The sequence below is a fragment of the Malus sylvestris genome, chromosome 5, assembly GCF_916048215.2.
Source record: "Malus sylvestris chromosome 5, drMalSylv7.2, whole genome shotgun sequence".
Classification (NCBI taxonomy): domain Eukaryota; kingdom Viridiplantae; phylum Streptophyta; class Magnoliopsida; order Rosales; family Rosaceae; genus Malus; species Malus sylvestris.
Genome location: NC_062264.1, coordinates 38,507,654 through 38,521,255, shown reverse-complemented (window position 1 = coordinate 38,521,255; position 13,602 = coordinate 38,507,654). Strand labels below are relative to the sequence as shown.

Here is a 13,602-nt window from a genome sequence, read left to right as displayed (position 1 = left end):
CCGGCAAAGCTTTCGCATTCTCAACCTACAGCAAAAAAATTTAAAATTAAAAAAATTAAAAAAAATCAAATTCAAGTAAAAATAAAAAAGAGAACTTTAATATAGCAACCCAACTCCCCCTCTTTCTCCCTCTCCCTCTCCCTCTGCAATTCACGCGTGCACCCCCTCCCTCCGTAACCCTCCTCGTGAAACCCCTAAACCCCACGCGTAGGCCCTATATCTTCGGGCTGTGACCTCATGAATAGTCCCCATCACCTTGATTCCATCGAACCATGGCCTTGGTCAAATCGAAACCAACCAGAGCCCACTCCCCATAACCCTACCACCCTCCCCAGTATCCCACCCCTGTGATCTTCACCTTCTTCAATCTGTCCCAGCGATTGGATCTCCGAAATATTCTTTTCATGAAGGACTTGATAAAGAAACCCACTTTAGTTGGATCAGTGATCCCAGCAACTATTAAATTTTCATAGTTTCCATTGGCAACATGCATCCATAGTTGGGGTTGTCACTTGAAAGAACCTGAGAAATGAGACTTTAATTTATACGATGAAACATATTAAACAGATAGTGAGCATAGTATATAAAGTGAAACAAAAAAAAAATGCCTTCTCACTGACAATGCTTCCATTTACAACATCACTTTTGGCAATTAATTTCAGAGGGTGACTTAGAGCTCTTTTAACGATATCTGCTTCGGCCTGCAAATTTCAATATAATTTTAGCCAATATTCAATTCAGCATGTCATCATCAAATATTCAAAACTGATAACTAGGCTAGTTCAATAAGCAACAGATTGTCTACTTCTGCTTGTAGTGTGCTTTAACTACATCTTACATGAAATCACTAACGATATATGCTTCGGCCTGCAAATTTCAATATAATTTTAGCCAACATTCAATTCAGCATGTCATCATCAAATATTTTTTTGAGTCAAAACTGATAACTAGGCTAGTTCAATAAGCAACAGATTGTCTACTTCTGCTTGTAGTGTGCTTGAACTACATCTTACATGAAATCACTATGATTGACAACAATGAGAACTCGAGCTATGAGAAACCCTGTTCTTAAAGCCTCATACCTTAACTCTTCAATAAACATTTCATTCAGTGCTGACAGCATTCTTATAGGGAACAGTCCCACCTTCCAGCGGTGTTTTGATTGCAGGATGATGTTTGAATTTCTATAAGGAATAAAAATAAAACCAATAAATGTTAGCCTAGGAGTAGGACCAAATATTTTTTTCAGGTCAGATAAATGACTCTGAACTTGGAACTAAAATACGGAAATCACAACCCAAAACACAGATTAACAAATGCTATCATTTCAGATTTTCACATACAACATAGCAGATAAGGAACAACAACAACAACAACAACAACAAAGCCTTTTCCCACTAAGTGGGGTCGGCTATATGAATCCTAGAACGCCATTGCGCTCGGTTTTGTGTCATGTCCTCCGTTAGATCCAAATACTCTAAGTCTTTTCTTAGAGTCTCTTCCAAAGTTTTCCTAGGTCTTCCTCTACCCCTTCGGCCCTCAACCTCTGTCCCGTAGTCACATCTTCGAACCGGAGCGTCAGTAGGCCTTCTTTACACATGTCCAAATCACCGGAACCGATTTTCTCTCATCTTTCCTTCAATTTCGGCTACTCCTACTTTACCTCAGATATCCTCATTCCCAATCTTATCCTTTCTCGTGTGCCCACACATCCCACGAAGCATCCTCATCTCCGCCACACCCATTTTGTGTACGTGTTGATGCTTCACCGCCCAACATTCTGTGTCATACAACATCGCTGGCCTTATTGCCGTCCTATAAAATTTTCCCTTGAGCTTCAGTGGCCTACGACGGTCACACAACACGTCGGATGCACTCTTACACTTCATCCATCCAGCTTATATTCTACGGTTGAGATCTCCATCTAATTCTCCGTTCTCTTGCACGATAGATCCTAGGTAGCGAAAATGGTCGCTTTTTGTGATCTTCGCTAGATTGCTCCGGTCATTAGTGTGGATAAGTATATAAATGGATTGAGATAGGAAAGCAAACACAAGATGTACGTGGTTCACCCAGATTGTTTACGTCCACGGAATAGAGTTCTCATTAATTGTGAAGGGTTTACACAAGTACATAGGTTCAAGCTCTCCTTTAGTGAGTACAAGTGAATGATTTAGTACAAATGACATTAGGAAATATTGTGGGAGAATGATCTCGTAATCACAAAACTTCTAAGTATCGGAGTGTGGTCTCGTCTTGACTTGCCTTATCTGTCTCATAGGTAGATGTGGCATCTTCTCTGGAAGTACTCTTCCTCCATCCAGGGGTGGTATCTTTAACTGGTAGAGATGCACAAGGTAATGTATCAATTTCCCTTGGAGCTTACTTGTAGTTTCAGGCTTGGTCAAGCGCGATACATACCATGTAGTAGGAGTCCCCTTAGTCGCCGAGCTAGGGGATCTGCTGAAACAGGTGACAGACAAGGTAAGCAATCAGAGCTCCGGCTGATTGTTCACATTCTCCCTATCTTGCAGGCAACATGAAGGATAAAGAGAAGAAAATGAGAAGAGATGATATGGGATACTTTTGCTTTTGAAGAAGTAACTTTCCACAGGCTTATTCTTGAACTGAGCTGGAGGGTTTTCTGGTTTCCTCCAGAGTATAAGGTCGACTGAAGAATTTGAGGGTCAAAACAAGTCCATCAAATCTAGAGTACGTTCGACCCTGCTGATATGAGATACTTTTGCTTTAACAGAGTAATGGATGTATCGGCACATGTGCTGTTTCGCTTGTCTCCACATGCTTCCTTGTATCCTTCTCCCTTGCCCTATCTGTTCCTCAGGCAGATGCGGTATCTTCCCTGGAAGCATAAGATGTTGAAGATGAGTACTCGAGAGCAATGGCAGGTAAGTAATCAGGTAAGGGGTTCCAGGCAGTCAGTTCCTGGCTGGAAGCTTGATTCCAAGTGCTGACTTATTGCTCTCTTTCTCCTTATCTTGCAGATAAGAACAAGGCCAAAGGAAAAGACAGGGAAAAAGCATGATATGGGATACTCTTGCTTTTAACCCTGATGATATGAGATATTCTTGCTCTAGTATAGCTTGTTTGCAGAGGTATTATCGGGGGGAAAGAAAGCTGAATATTTCGAAAGGCTTCGTTGGGAGTGCCCTCTCAGATATGAGGAAGGGTTGAGCATTTTTGCAGGTCTGCCTGTCCGTTGGGGATGGAGGTCGACATATATAGGAGTCTCCTTAGCAACAAGTAGTAATGCTATTCCTTTACCCTACTTGGTCATAGCACGGTAGTGGGAGCTGTCAGCTTCACATGTTTTAACTCTGTCAGAGCACTTTGAAAAAGTGGTCCGTGGTATTTGGAAAGCGGATGTTGCGTGTGAAGATTACAGACAGCTTTATCCAAGGAGATCCGGCTCTTAAAGTTGGGAAAGTGTTGCCTCTGCGGTTTTCGAACAAGCAATCCTATCGGGGATCTGGCTCTCGAGATTCAGAGAACGATGCCTCTTCGATTTTTTAGAAAGCAATCATGCTGGGGGTCTGGCTCTCGAGATTCGGAGAGCGGTGTCTCTTTGATTTTTGAGAAAGTAATCATGTTGGGAGTCTGGCTCTCGAGATTCAGAGGGCGGTGCCTCTTCGATATTGGAGCAAGCAAACTTGTTGGGAGTGTTTTCTCAAATGTGAGTAAAGGTTGGGCATGTTTGCTAGTCTACCTTGCCACGAAGCACAGAGGTTGACACACAGAGACTTTCCAATTATCCAGCAATGGTACTGTTCCTTTACCCTCTCTTCGATTTTTGAGAAAGTAGTCATGTTGAGAGTCTAGCTCTCGAGATTCGGAGGACGGTGTCTCTTCGATTTTGGAGCAAGCAATCTTGTTGGGAGTGTTTTCTCGAATGTGAGTAAAGGTTGGGCATGTTTGCTAGTCTACCTTGCCACGAAGCACAGAGATTGACACACATGGACTTTCCAATTATCCAGCAGTGGTACTGTTCCTTTACCCTTGTGGGTAATAATATGGTAGCTAGACCTTCAAAATTTATGTGTCTAAACTTTGTTAGTTTTGTTTCTTTGCTATTCTTTTACCTTTCTTGGTCAGAGCGATGTAGTGGGAGCTGCAAGCTTTACGTGCTCAACTTTGGCAGAGAACTTTGGCAAAGTTATCTGTGGTACCCATGAGCTACTGTTGCGTGTGGGAAGTGGGTGATTGAACAGTAAGACTCATGTGCTTTCTACTTCACCAGAAGTCTTCGACAGAATGCCCATAATTTCCGCAAAGCTGAGTGTGCGTGTGACAGGTGCTGACAAGGCTGGAAAAGTAGGTGCCTCTTCGATTTCTGAGATCGGTCCTCGTGGTCTCTGAGCAGCCCAGCTTTTGAGAAAGCAAGCGCCTCTTCGATTTCTGAGATCGGCCTTCGTGGTCTTTGAGCAGCCCAGCTTTTGAGAAAGCAAACGCCTCTTCAATTTCTGAGATCGACCCTCGTGGTCTCTGAGCAGCCCAGCTTTTAAGAAAGCAAACGCCTCTTCGATTTCTGAGCAGGCGCCTCTTCGATTTCTGAGCAGGCGCCTCTTCGATTTATGAAGCTCTGTCGAGTGCAGATTTTTATAGGGGCTGGCATTAAGTTCCAAAGCACACTTGAATCTCCACCAGTAGAAGCTCTATTCTTGCACTTCTAAGATCTTGATTTGTCCGACCTCTTCTCTCTTCAACACCTTTGAAAATGTCTGGCCCCTCCGACCGTCGTTTTCACTTGAACCTTGTTGAAGAGGCAGCCCCGCCTTCTCCAGACAACATATGGCGCCCATCCTTCGTCTCCCCTACTGGTCCTCTTACCGTTGGGGATTCCGTGATGAAGAATGATATGACCGCTGCGGTGGTGGCCAGGAACCTTCTCACTCCCAAAGATAACAGACTACTTTCCAAACGGTCTGATGAGTTAGCTGTTAAGGAGTCTCTGGCTCTCAGTGTTCAGTGTGCAGGTTCTGTGTCTAATATGGCCCAACGCCTATTTGCTCGAACCCGCCAAGTTGAATCATTGGCGGCTGAAGTGATGAGTCTCAAACAGGAGATTAGAGGGCTCAAGCATGAGAATAAACAGTTGCACCGGCTCGCACATGACTATGCTACAAACATGAAGAGGAAGCTTGACCAGATGAAGGAATCTGATGGTCAGGTTTTACTTGATCATCAGAGATTTGTGGGTTTGTTCCAAAGGCATTTATTGCCTTCGTCTTCTGGGGCTGTACCGCGTAATGAAGCTCCAAATGATCAACCTCTGATGCCTCTTCCTTCTAGGGTTCTGTCCAGTACTGAGGCTCCGAATGATCCCCCTCCGGTGCCTTCTCTTTCTGGGGCTCTACCGACTACTGAGACTTCTCCTAAGCAACCTTTGTGAAGGCTCCCTCTTGTTTGTTTATTTTCACTTATGTATATGTACATATTTGTAGCTTATCGGGGATATCAATAAATAAGCTTTCCTTCATTTCAACGTATTGTGTTAATTACACCAAAACCTTCTTCGCTAAGTTCTTTGAATTTTCTTTTGTTGAAGCTTTATGAGTGGATCATGTAGGTTGAGGTAGTGTTCCCTTAATTTCCTGAGTGAGGAAAACTTCTCGGTTGGAGACTTAGAGAATCCAAGTCACTGAGTGGGATCGGCTATATGAATCTTAGAACGCCATTGTGCTCGGTCCTGTGTCATGTCCTTCGTTAGATCCAAGTACTCTAAGTCTTTTCTTAGAGTCTCTTCCAAAGTTTTCCTAGGTCTTCCTCTACCCCTTCGGCCTGAACCTCTGTCCCATAGTCGCATCTTCTAATCGGAGCGTCAGTAGGCCTTCTTTGCACATGTCCAAACCATCGTAATCGATTTTCTCTCATCTTTCCTTCAATTTCGGCTACTCCTACTTTACCCCGGATATCCTTATTCCTAATCTTATCCTTTCTCGTGTGCCCACACATTCAACAAAGCATCCTCATCTCCGCTACACCCATTTTGTGTACGTGTTGATGCTTCACCGCCCAACATTCTGTGCCATACAGCATCGCCGGCCTTATTGCCGTCCTATAAAATTTTCCCTTGAGCTTCAGTGGCATACGGCGGTCACACAACACGCCGGATGCACTCTTCCACTTCATCTATCCAGCTTGTATTCTATGGTTGAGATCTCCATCTAATTCACCGTTCTTTTGCAAGATAGATCCTAGGTAACGAAAACGGTCGCTCTTTGGTATTTCTTGATCTCCGATCCTCACCCTAACTCGTTTTGGCCTCCATTTGCACTGAACTTGCACTCCATATATTCTGTCTTTGATCGGCTTAGGCGAAGACCTTTAGATTCCAACACTTCTCTCCAAAGGTTAAGCTTTGCATTTACCCCTTCCTGAGTTTCATCTATCAGTACTATATCGTCTGCGAAGAGCATACACCAAGGAATATCATCTTGAATATGTCCTGTTAACTCATCCATTACCAACGCAAAAAGGTAAGGACTTAAGGATGAGCCTTGATGTAATCCTACAGTTATGGGAAAGCTTTCAGTTTGTCCTTCATGAGTTCTTACGGCAGTCTTTGCTCCTTCATACATATTCTTTATAGCTTGGATATATGCTACTCGTACTCCTTTCGTCTCTAAAATCCTCCAAAGAATGTCTCTTGGGACCCTATCATACGCTTTCTCCAAATCTATAAAGACCATGTGTAAATCCTTTTTCCCATCTCTATATCTTTCCATCAATCTTCGTAAGAGATAGATTGCCTCCATGGTTGATCGCCCTGGCATGAACCCGAATTGGTTGTCCAAAACCCGTGTCTCTTGCCTCAATCTATGCTCAATGACTCTCTCCCAGAGCTTCATTGTATGACTCATTAGCTTAATACCCCTATAGTTCATGCAATTTTGTACGTCGCCCTTATTCTTGTAGATAGGCACCAAAGTGCTCGTTCGCCACTCATTTGGCATCTTCTTCGTTTTCAAAATCCTATTGAAAAGGTCAGTGAGCCATGTTATACCTGTCTCTCCCAAAACTTTCCACACTTCGATTGGTATATCGTCTGGGCCTATTGCTTTTCTATGCTTCGTCTTCTTCAAAGCTACAACCACTTCTTCCTTCCGGATTCGACGATAAAAAGAGTAGTTTCTACACTCTTCTGAGTTACTCAACTCCCCTAAAGAAGCACTCCTTTCATGTCCTTCATTGAAAAGATTATGAAAATAACCTCTCCATCTGTCTTTAACCGCGTTCTCTGTAGCAAGAACCTTTCCATCCTTATCCTTGATGCACCTCACTTGGTTTAGGTCCCTTGTCTTCTTTTCCCTTGCTCTAGCTAGTTTATAGATATCCAACTCTCCTTCTTTGGTATCTAGTCATTTATACATATCGTCGTAAGCCGCTAACTTAACTTCTCTCACAGTTTTCTTCGCCTCTTGCTTCGCTTTTCTATACCTTTCACCATTTTCATCAGTCCTATCCTTGTATAAGGCTTTACAACATTCCTTCTTAGCCTTCACCTTTGTTTGTACCTCCTCATTCCACCACCAAGATTCCTTTTGGTGTGGGGCAAAGCCCTTGGACTCTTCTAGTACCTCTTTTGCTACTTTTCGGATACAACTAGCCATGGAATCCCACATTTGGCTAGCTTCCCCCTCTCTAGTCCTTGGGCACTTCCAAGTCTTGTTCTTTTGTCTCACTCTTTTGATATGTACATCCATCACCAACAAGCGATGTTGATTAGCCACGCTCTCTCCTGGTATAACTTTGCAATCCTTACAAGTTATACGATCCCCTTTCCTCATTAGAAGAAAATATATTTGTGTTTTTGACGACCCACTCTTGTAGGTGATCACATGTTCTTCTCTCTTCTTAAAGAAGGTGTTGGCTAAGAAGAGATCATATGCCATTGCAAAATCCAAGATAGCTTCCCCATCCTCGTTTCTCTCCCCAAAACCATGGCCACCATGAAAACCTCCATAGTTGCCTGTCTCCCTGCCCACGTGTCCATTTAAATCTCCTCCTATAAATAACTTCTCCGTCTGAGCAATTCCTTGCACCAAGTCTCCAAGGTCTTCCCAAAATTTCTCCTTCGAACTTGTATCCAACCCTACTTGAGGTGCGTACACACTAATCACATTGATAAGTTCTTGTCCTATTACAATCTTGATTGCCATGATTCTATCTCCTACCCTCTTGACATCTACGACATCTTGTGTCAAGGTCTTGTCCACGATGATGCCAACACCGTTTCTCGTTCTATTTGTGCCCGAATACCAAAGTTTAAACCCTGAGTTTTCTAGATCCTTTGCCTTACTACCAACCCACTTAGTTTCTTGTAGGCACATAATATTTATCCTTCTCCTCACCATAACTTCCACTACTTCCATAGATTTTCCCGTTAAGGTTCCTATATTCCACGTTCCTAAACGCATTTTGCTCTCTTGAACTCTACCCTTATGTCCTAGCTTCTTCACCCTCCCCCGTCTAATAGGATCAAAGTACTTCTTTTGTGTGTCCCGTGTAAAGTTGATAGGAGCATATGCTCCCAAACAACTTTGAATGGAGTCGTTCGAAAAGAAGTTTCTATGGCCCCCTTGCTCATTTAACACTGCATCCGGGTGCCGATGGAGATACAGCGACCCTTGCTCACTTATCATTGTGCTCGGGCCACACAGCGCGCCACTTACGGGTGACGCCCTAGCTTTAGCGCGATTTTGTTCTGGATTCATTTTCATAAGGATTCGACGTGATCATGGAGTGCCGGTTGTCGACTACCTGACGCCCTCCCCCTCCTCCTTTATCCGGGCTTGGGACCGGCAATGTAAGATAAACTTACATAGGCGGAGTTAACATAGCAGATAAGGAAGAGTAAAGAAAATTATAGAGAAATTCGAACAAAATAAGGATAACTACCTATGCATAGACTTACCATTATCACGAATAATATTCCACAAAAGATATATATATTTGGTGACAAATGACAATCATACATTTGATTCCCACAATATTTCATGTCTTGCATAAAAATTAGAAATGAAAAAAAAAAAACACAGAAGAAGAAAAGGGTACCTCATACTTTCCCTGCAGCTGCTTTTCAAAAGGCAAAATGCTTTAGATCCTAAGTACCAAGCAAATGTAGAAGCGACTCAACAATTATCAAAGAAAATCAACCATGCAAGGAACAAAACTTAGAAACTAAACAATTATCAAAACTTGTGAAGAATGCTAAATCCAACTAATTCGAAACATAAAGTAACCCGAAAGAGATAAAACTTATAAATTCTATATAAATTATAATCCTTTAGAGAAAATCTCCAATATCCATTATCCAATTAACCTAATTGTATTAAAAACCTAGCAAATCTCCATTAAATTAAGCATATTTTGCAGTAAATTATCCTATCTTTTCACAGTAAAGCAATAAAAAGATCATGAGCAAGTAAATCTGGACCACTACGATCAAAATTCCAGCAATCAATAACCATGATTATAAATTTTGACAAACTTACAGTTGCTACAGCGTTTGACAATGATCAGGCAAAGACCGAATCTTTCGTGGAGCCGCAGATGTTCTATCAAAAAAATGAATAATCGAATTAGTTGATTAAATTTACAGAAGAAAGAGAGAGAAGAGGGGAATGGAGGAGAACAGCAGAAGGAAATGAAATCAGATTCAGAGTTTGAGAGTCAATTGCTGAATTTAGATGGACTGACCTTTTCAATCACAGACAGTCAAACTGGAATGCACAGGGAGAAGCGGAAGAAGAAAAGGAAGATGGAGAGGGGGTGGTCGACAGCTTACCCGATGCTGGTCGAGGTCGGAGTTGACAGAAATCAACGAAGCCCTGCGCGATTTCATTGTTGTGAGCTGTGAGAGAGAATACGATGGTCACATGACTCAATGTGACATCCAGAAAACTTAGTACTACAACACTAAACTTATAAGGAAAAGTACAGAAGAATCGAAACCATTATAATTCCTTACATGATACTAAATGTCGGTTAGTTAGAAGAGCCCAAGAAGCAATTGTTCCATCTGCCAGCAATCGGCATCTCCTGGATCCATCTGCCAAAGATATACACCAAATTAGATGGAAACACATAAGAGAAAATTGGTGGGGCTAGCCAGCCGTCATTCTAGAGGCGGTCTAGCGGCTCACTACTAATTAACATTGCCAACATTCATTTCTTTTTGTATTTCATTTAGTTAAGCTTCCAACATGGGATTTTAATATTCTCCAGCCCCAATAGCATCAATCAACACAATACTACAAACCCAAAACTGTGCATAAAAGAACAGAAATCAATGACTGATTACAAATTTACATGAGGGCAGTAAAAGCTAATAATGCAGGTTGATTTCCACATTGTTAGCATGATAAATATTGTCATTACACACTTGTGCACCAGTTAAAACAGGATATTATGTCTTTCTTGTATCATCCACTCTCTTGCCAGTCCTAGTTTTTTTTTGTGCATTGCAGTTACAAATTAACATTGCCAAGCAATAAATTGATAAAAAGGAAGGGGGAAGATACAACCAACACCTATAGACCCACCAAGCAAAACCAGATGCAAACAAATATACAAATAAGCAAACTTCAAAAGATACAATAGCAAAAAACCAAACACATATAACCAGAATCTAAGAACAGTTTAATGACAAAAAAGAAAACTGACCTTTTGCGTGGAGGCAATGAGAAAATATAGAGAAGCAGACCAACTATTTGAAAAGGTAAAAACAAAAGACTGAAAATCAAACAATGATATATCGATCTCCAAAATAAATGTACAATATCTTTCAAATTTGATGATAAATTTACATGCAATAAGTCGCATTATCACTCGTACAACTAATGTACATCCTATATTAGACCACACAACACATGCACCATAATCACTTCATTGGTGCTCTGCCTCATTTGCAAATGTAGTTTTTATCTCCACTGAGTTTCTACATGCATGGGAACATATGTTTTTCTTGTTAATTTGAATAGATTATAAACCGTTTAACTAATTCCTGGAATTCATATCTTTAATATCAAACTATATGAGTTGGATTTTAATGGTAAGTAAAACAGTTGTATAATGAACAAACAATGAAGGAAGGAAGCCAAATAATGACAATGAAAAGAAGAGAATTCAAACACATTGAGAATATTAGTTTTAGATTTTGAGAATAGATTTATTCCATTAGCTTTTACCTTTCCTCTCTTTCAGCAACAGACAATAGTCATTAAATTTCTTCTCATGGCATGTGTGCTGTGAGCTTGGCGAAGCCATGTGACCCTAATTTCTTTTCTTTTTTTTGGAAAAAAATTATACAAATGGTACGGTTTCAACTGTACATGTTTAACCTCGGTGTTTTTCAATTTCAGTTTTACCTTTACCATCCATTAATTTTCCTATCCAAAATGTTTTGAAAAATAAATCTATAGCTGCTAACGGTCTATATGCTTCACACTGTTAGACTCTGCTATCTAAAAATTCATGTAAAGGCAGAGGTTTGGCTGAAGGAGAGGCATCGAAGAAATCCAGAAATCCTTCCATGGCAAACTTAGTTGTACACCCATGGCGTGTGTGTTGTATGCTAGATGCCCCCTCTCTTTTAACAACACACGATAGCTTATGCAAATGCAAAGAGACTTCAACATGTTTCATTTAAAATAAGTTTACATTTTGTAGCAAATGCATATGGCGAAATAGTCTATAAGTAATCATACTGGCAACCAAACAGAACAGTTCAAAAACTTCAATGGAAATATAAATTGCAGGAAAAAAACTTGAATTTCCAAACCACAAAATAAAAAATTCAACCAGGTTAAATGTAAGAAGAAATACCAAGAACTGAGAGCTGCAAACAATCAAAATGCTCATGATCTTGGTCGTGCTGATGAAATCCAAATCTGTACTTTCATGTCCTCCTCCTCGGTCAATTCCTTGAGAAGCTTCCATATCGCCAACAATGTCTCCTCTTCGTGGCCGCGGCCATGGTCGTGCCAGCTGCCATGGATCTCTCTCCTTCAACTAGACACCACTTCAACCCTTTCTCCTTTCAAACTTACCTTTCATCATCTGCATTAACAGAAACAATAACTTTTGTCAGTGCATTCAAACCAAACCCATAAATCAATTCCTAAAATCAACTGCAACAAATTTACCCAAAATCCCTGAAAATTACCATATTAGCACTCCCTCCACCCCAAAATCAGAAAATTAGAAAATAGAATATGAAACATTGTACGTAGAAAGCAAGGAATCGATAATTTAGGAGGTTTCCCAGGACAATAATGAGCTTTTAAATATCATATTCCCATATGGATGCACAAATACAGAGAGACACTACAGAGACCATTTAATGAAAAAAAGTAGAGACGCTTAGAGACTCAACAGACACTATTCATAGATCTGGTTGAAATTAATAAAAAAAAATTAGGGATGTGAATTTATACCTCTGATAGTCTGAGCTCCATTACCCTGATTCCTTTGCCGGCTTGGGGCAAACCTGAGGAGATCAGCGATTAGGGGATACGAATTCAAAATAAAAATTTCTAGTAGTCATCGTCGCTGCTGCAGTAGTCATCGTCCTCGGATTCCATCGTTGTCCGACCACAAAAACCTAACGGCGGCCGGAGAACCACAGAACCAAGAGTAAAAAAGGGAGTGCGGGAGAGAGAAGCAGCCAAAATAAAGAGAAGATGGCAAGAGAGAGGAGAAATGGAAAGCAAACAAACAAAAAGCAACATGGGTGCTAGCCAATTTCCCAAACCCCACTTCTGCTAAAGCTACTTGCTATTGATTATGATTAAAAACTAAATTAATCATATCATTAATCGCTAATAAATAATGGGTTATGTTTGTTTTCATGAATTCAGGCTCAAAATACAAACTGTAAATCCAAATTTTGAAATTTAATTGCTTTATCTCCTTACCCGATAAAGCCAGACGATTACTGATCACTAAGCATCCAATTCTTGAAAACTACCGAAATCAAAACAACTTCCACTCAATTTCTCAGCAACAGAAAGATCAAGCCAAATCAAAACCAACAACTTTCAACTAAATTGCACAAAAGAGTCAAAATTTAATTGCTATACAGAACTATCGGTTCAATCGAAAACAATTAGAATTCGAGACACGCCAAACCCTCCATCAAACCCCTGGCCGTTCGATTCAGCGTAGATCAATGGAGGAGAGAAGGCCTCCGATGCCGGCTGAGTGGCGAAAGCGTCATCTACAGTGGAGCCATGGAAGATTAGGGAATCGGTGGCGGAGTCCTTGAGCGACTCGGAGTCGACAAAGGAGTCGAATCGCTGGGAGGAGAGTCGGGGGTCGTAGCCCAGGTAACCGTCGTGCAGGTGTGTTGAGGGTTCTTGATTTAATTGAAACATTAAATGTGCAACTGCTTTACAAACATGAGAGTCGGTAACTGGTAAAACATGAGCTTGTACTGGCGAAAGCCATAATGGAAAATCCCCGGCATAATGCTCTCTAAGGACCCAAAAAAATCGCTTCAATGACCCAAGAACAGCTCTATGAATCATGATAGGCCGCTTCTTTTCAGAGTTTGAGTCAGCATGTGTTAAGTCAACACGCTGT

General features: G+C 41.1%; 3 protein-coding genes across 9 annotated transcripts in view; 1 reads left to right on the top strand and 2 right to left on the bottom strand.

The window, feature by feature from the left end:
• Positions 1–35: 35 nt before the first annotated feature.
• LOC126620834 (uncharacterized) lies at positions 36–12,929 on the bottom strand. Of its 6 annotated transcripts, none has more exons than XM_050289167.1 (8): positions 12,456–12,929; positions 11,845–12,078; positions 10,684–10,726; positions 9,989–10,069; positions 9,806–9,871; positions 9,513–9,575; positions 9,073–9,121; positions 36–701 (listed from the first exon to the last, which is right to left on the bottom strand). In XM_050289167.1, coding segments are annotated over exons 2-7 (369 nt in total). In that variant the 5' UTR covers positions 11,959–12,078; positions 12,456–12,929; the 3' UTR covers positions 36–701; positions 9,073–9,119. The 6 variants fall into 6 exon arrangements, 4 of the variants coding, with proteins under 4 accessions (XP_050145124.1, XP_050145122.1, XP_050145123.1 ...); XR_007622669.1 differs by lacking the exon at positions 36–701 and adding an exon at positions 883–1,184 and having other exon boundaries at positions 9,806–9,848; XM_050289165.1 differs by lacking the exon at positions 36–701 and adding an exon at positions 883–1,184.
• The window catches only part of LOC126620819 (uncharacterized), a 70,673-nt gene continuing 60,695 nt past the window's right edge, over positions 3,625–13,602 (top strand). The window contains exon 1 of one of the 2 annotated variants that reach the window (XM_050289142.1): positions 3,625–3,919. The gene's annotated coding sequence lies outside the window, so the exon portion shown is untranslated. The remainder of the gene's footprint in view (positions 3,920–13,602) is intronic. The other variant, XM_050289139.1, reaches the window with a different exon arrangement.
• On the bottom strand, positions 12,994–13,597 carry LOC126620832 (uncharacterized). Its single transcript, XM_050289161.1, has one exon. It carries the CDS (start codon positions 13,545–13,547, stop codon positions 13,113–13,115), a length of 435 nt encoding a protein of 144 aa, XP_050145118.1. The 5' UTR covers positions 13,548–13,597; the 3' UTR covers positions 12,994–13,112.

Coding starts and splice junctions, on each gene's coding strand:
- LOC126620832 (XM_050289161.1), bottom strand. CDS start 13,547: ATGATTCATAGAGCTGTTCTTGGGTCATTGAAGCGATTTTTTTGGGTC.
- LOC126620834 (XM_050289164.1), bottom strand. CDS start 11,958: ATGGAAGCTTCTCAAGGAATTGACCGAGGAGGAGGACATGAAAGTACA. Junction 9,872..9,988: donor TAACCGACATTTAGTATCAT/GTAAGGAATTAT, acceptor TCTCTCTCACAG/CTCACAACAATGAAATCGCG. Junction 9,576..9,805: donor CCGACCTCGACCAGCATCGG/GTAAGCTGTCGA, acceptor TTTTTTTGATAG/AACATCTGCGGCTCCACGAA.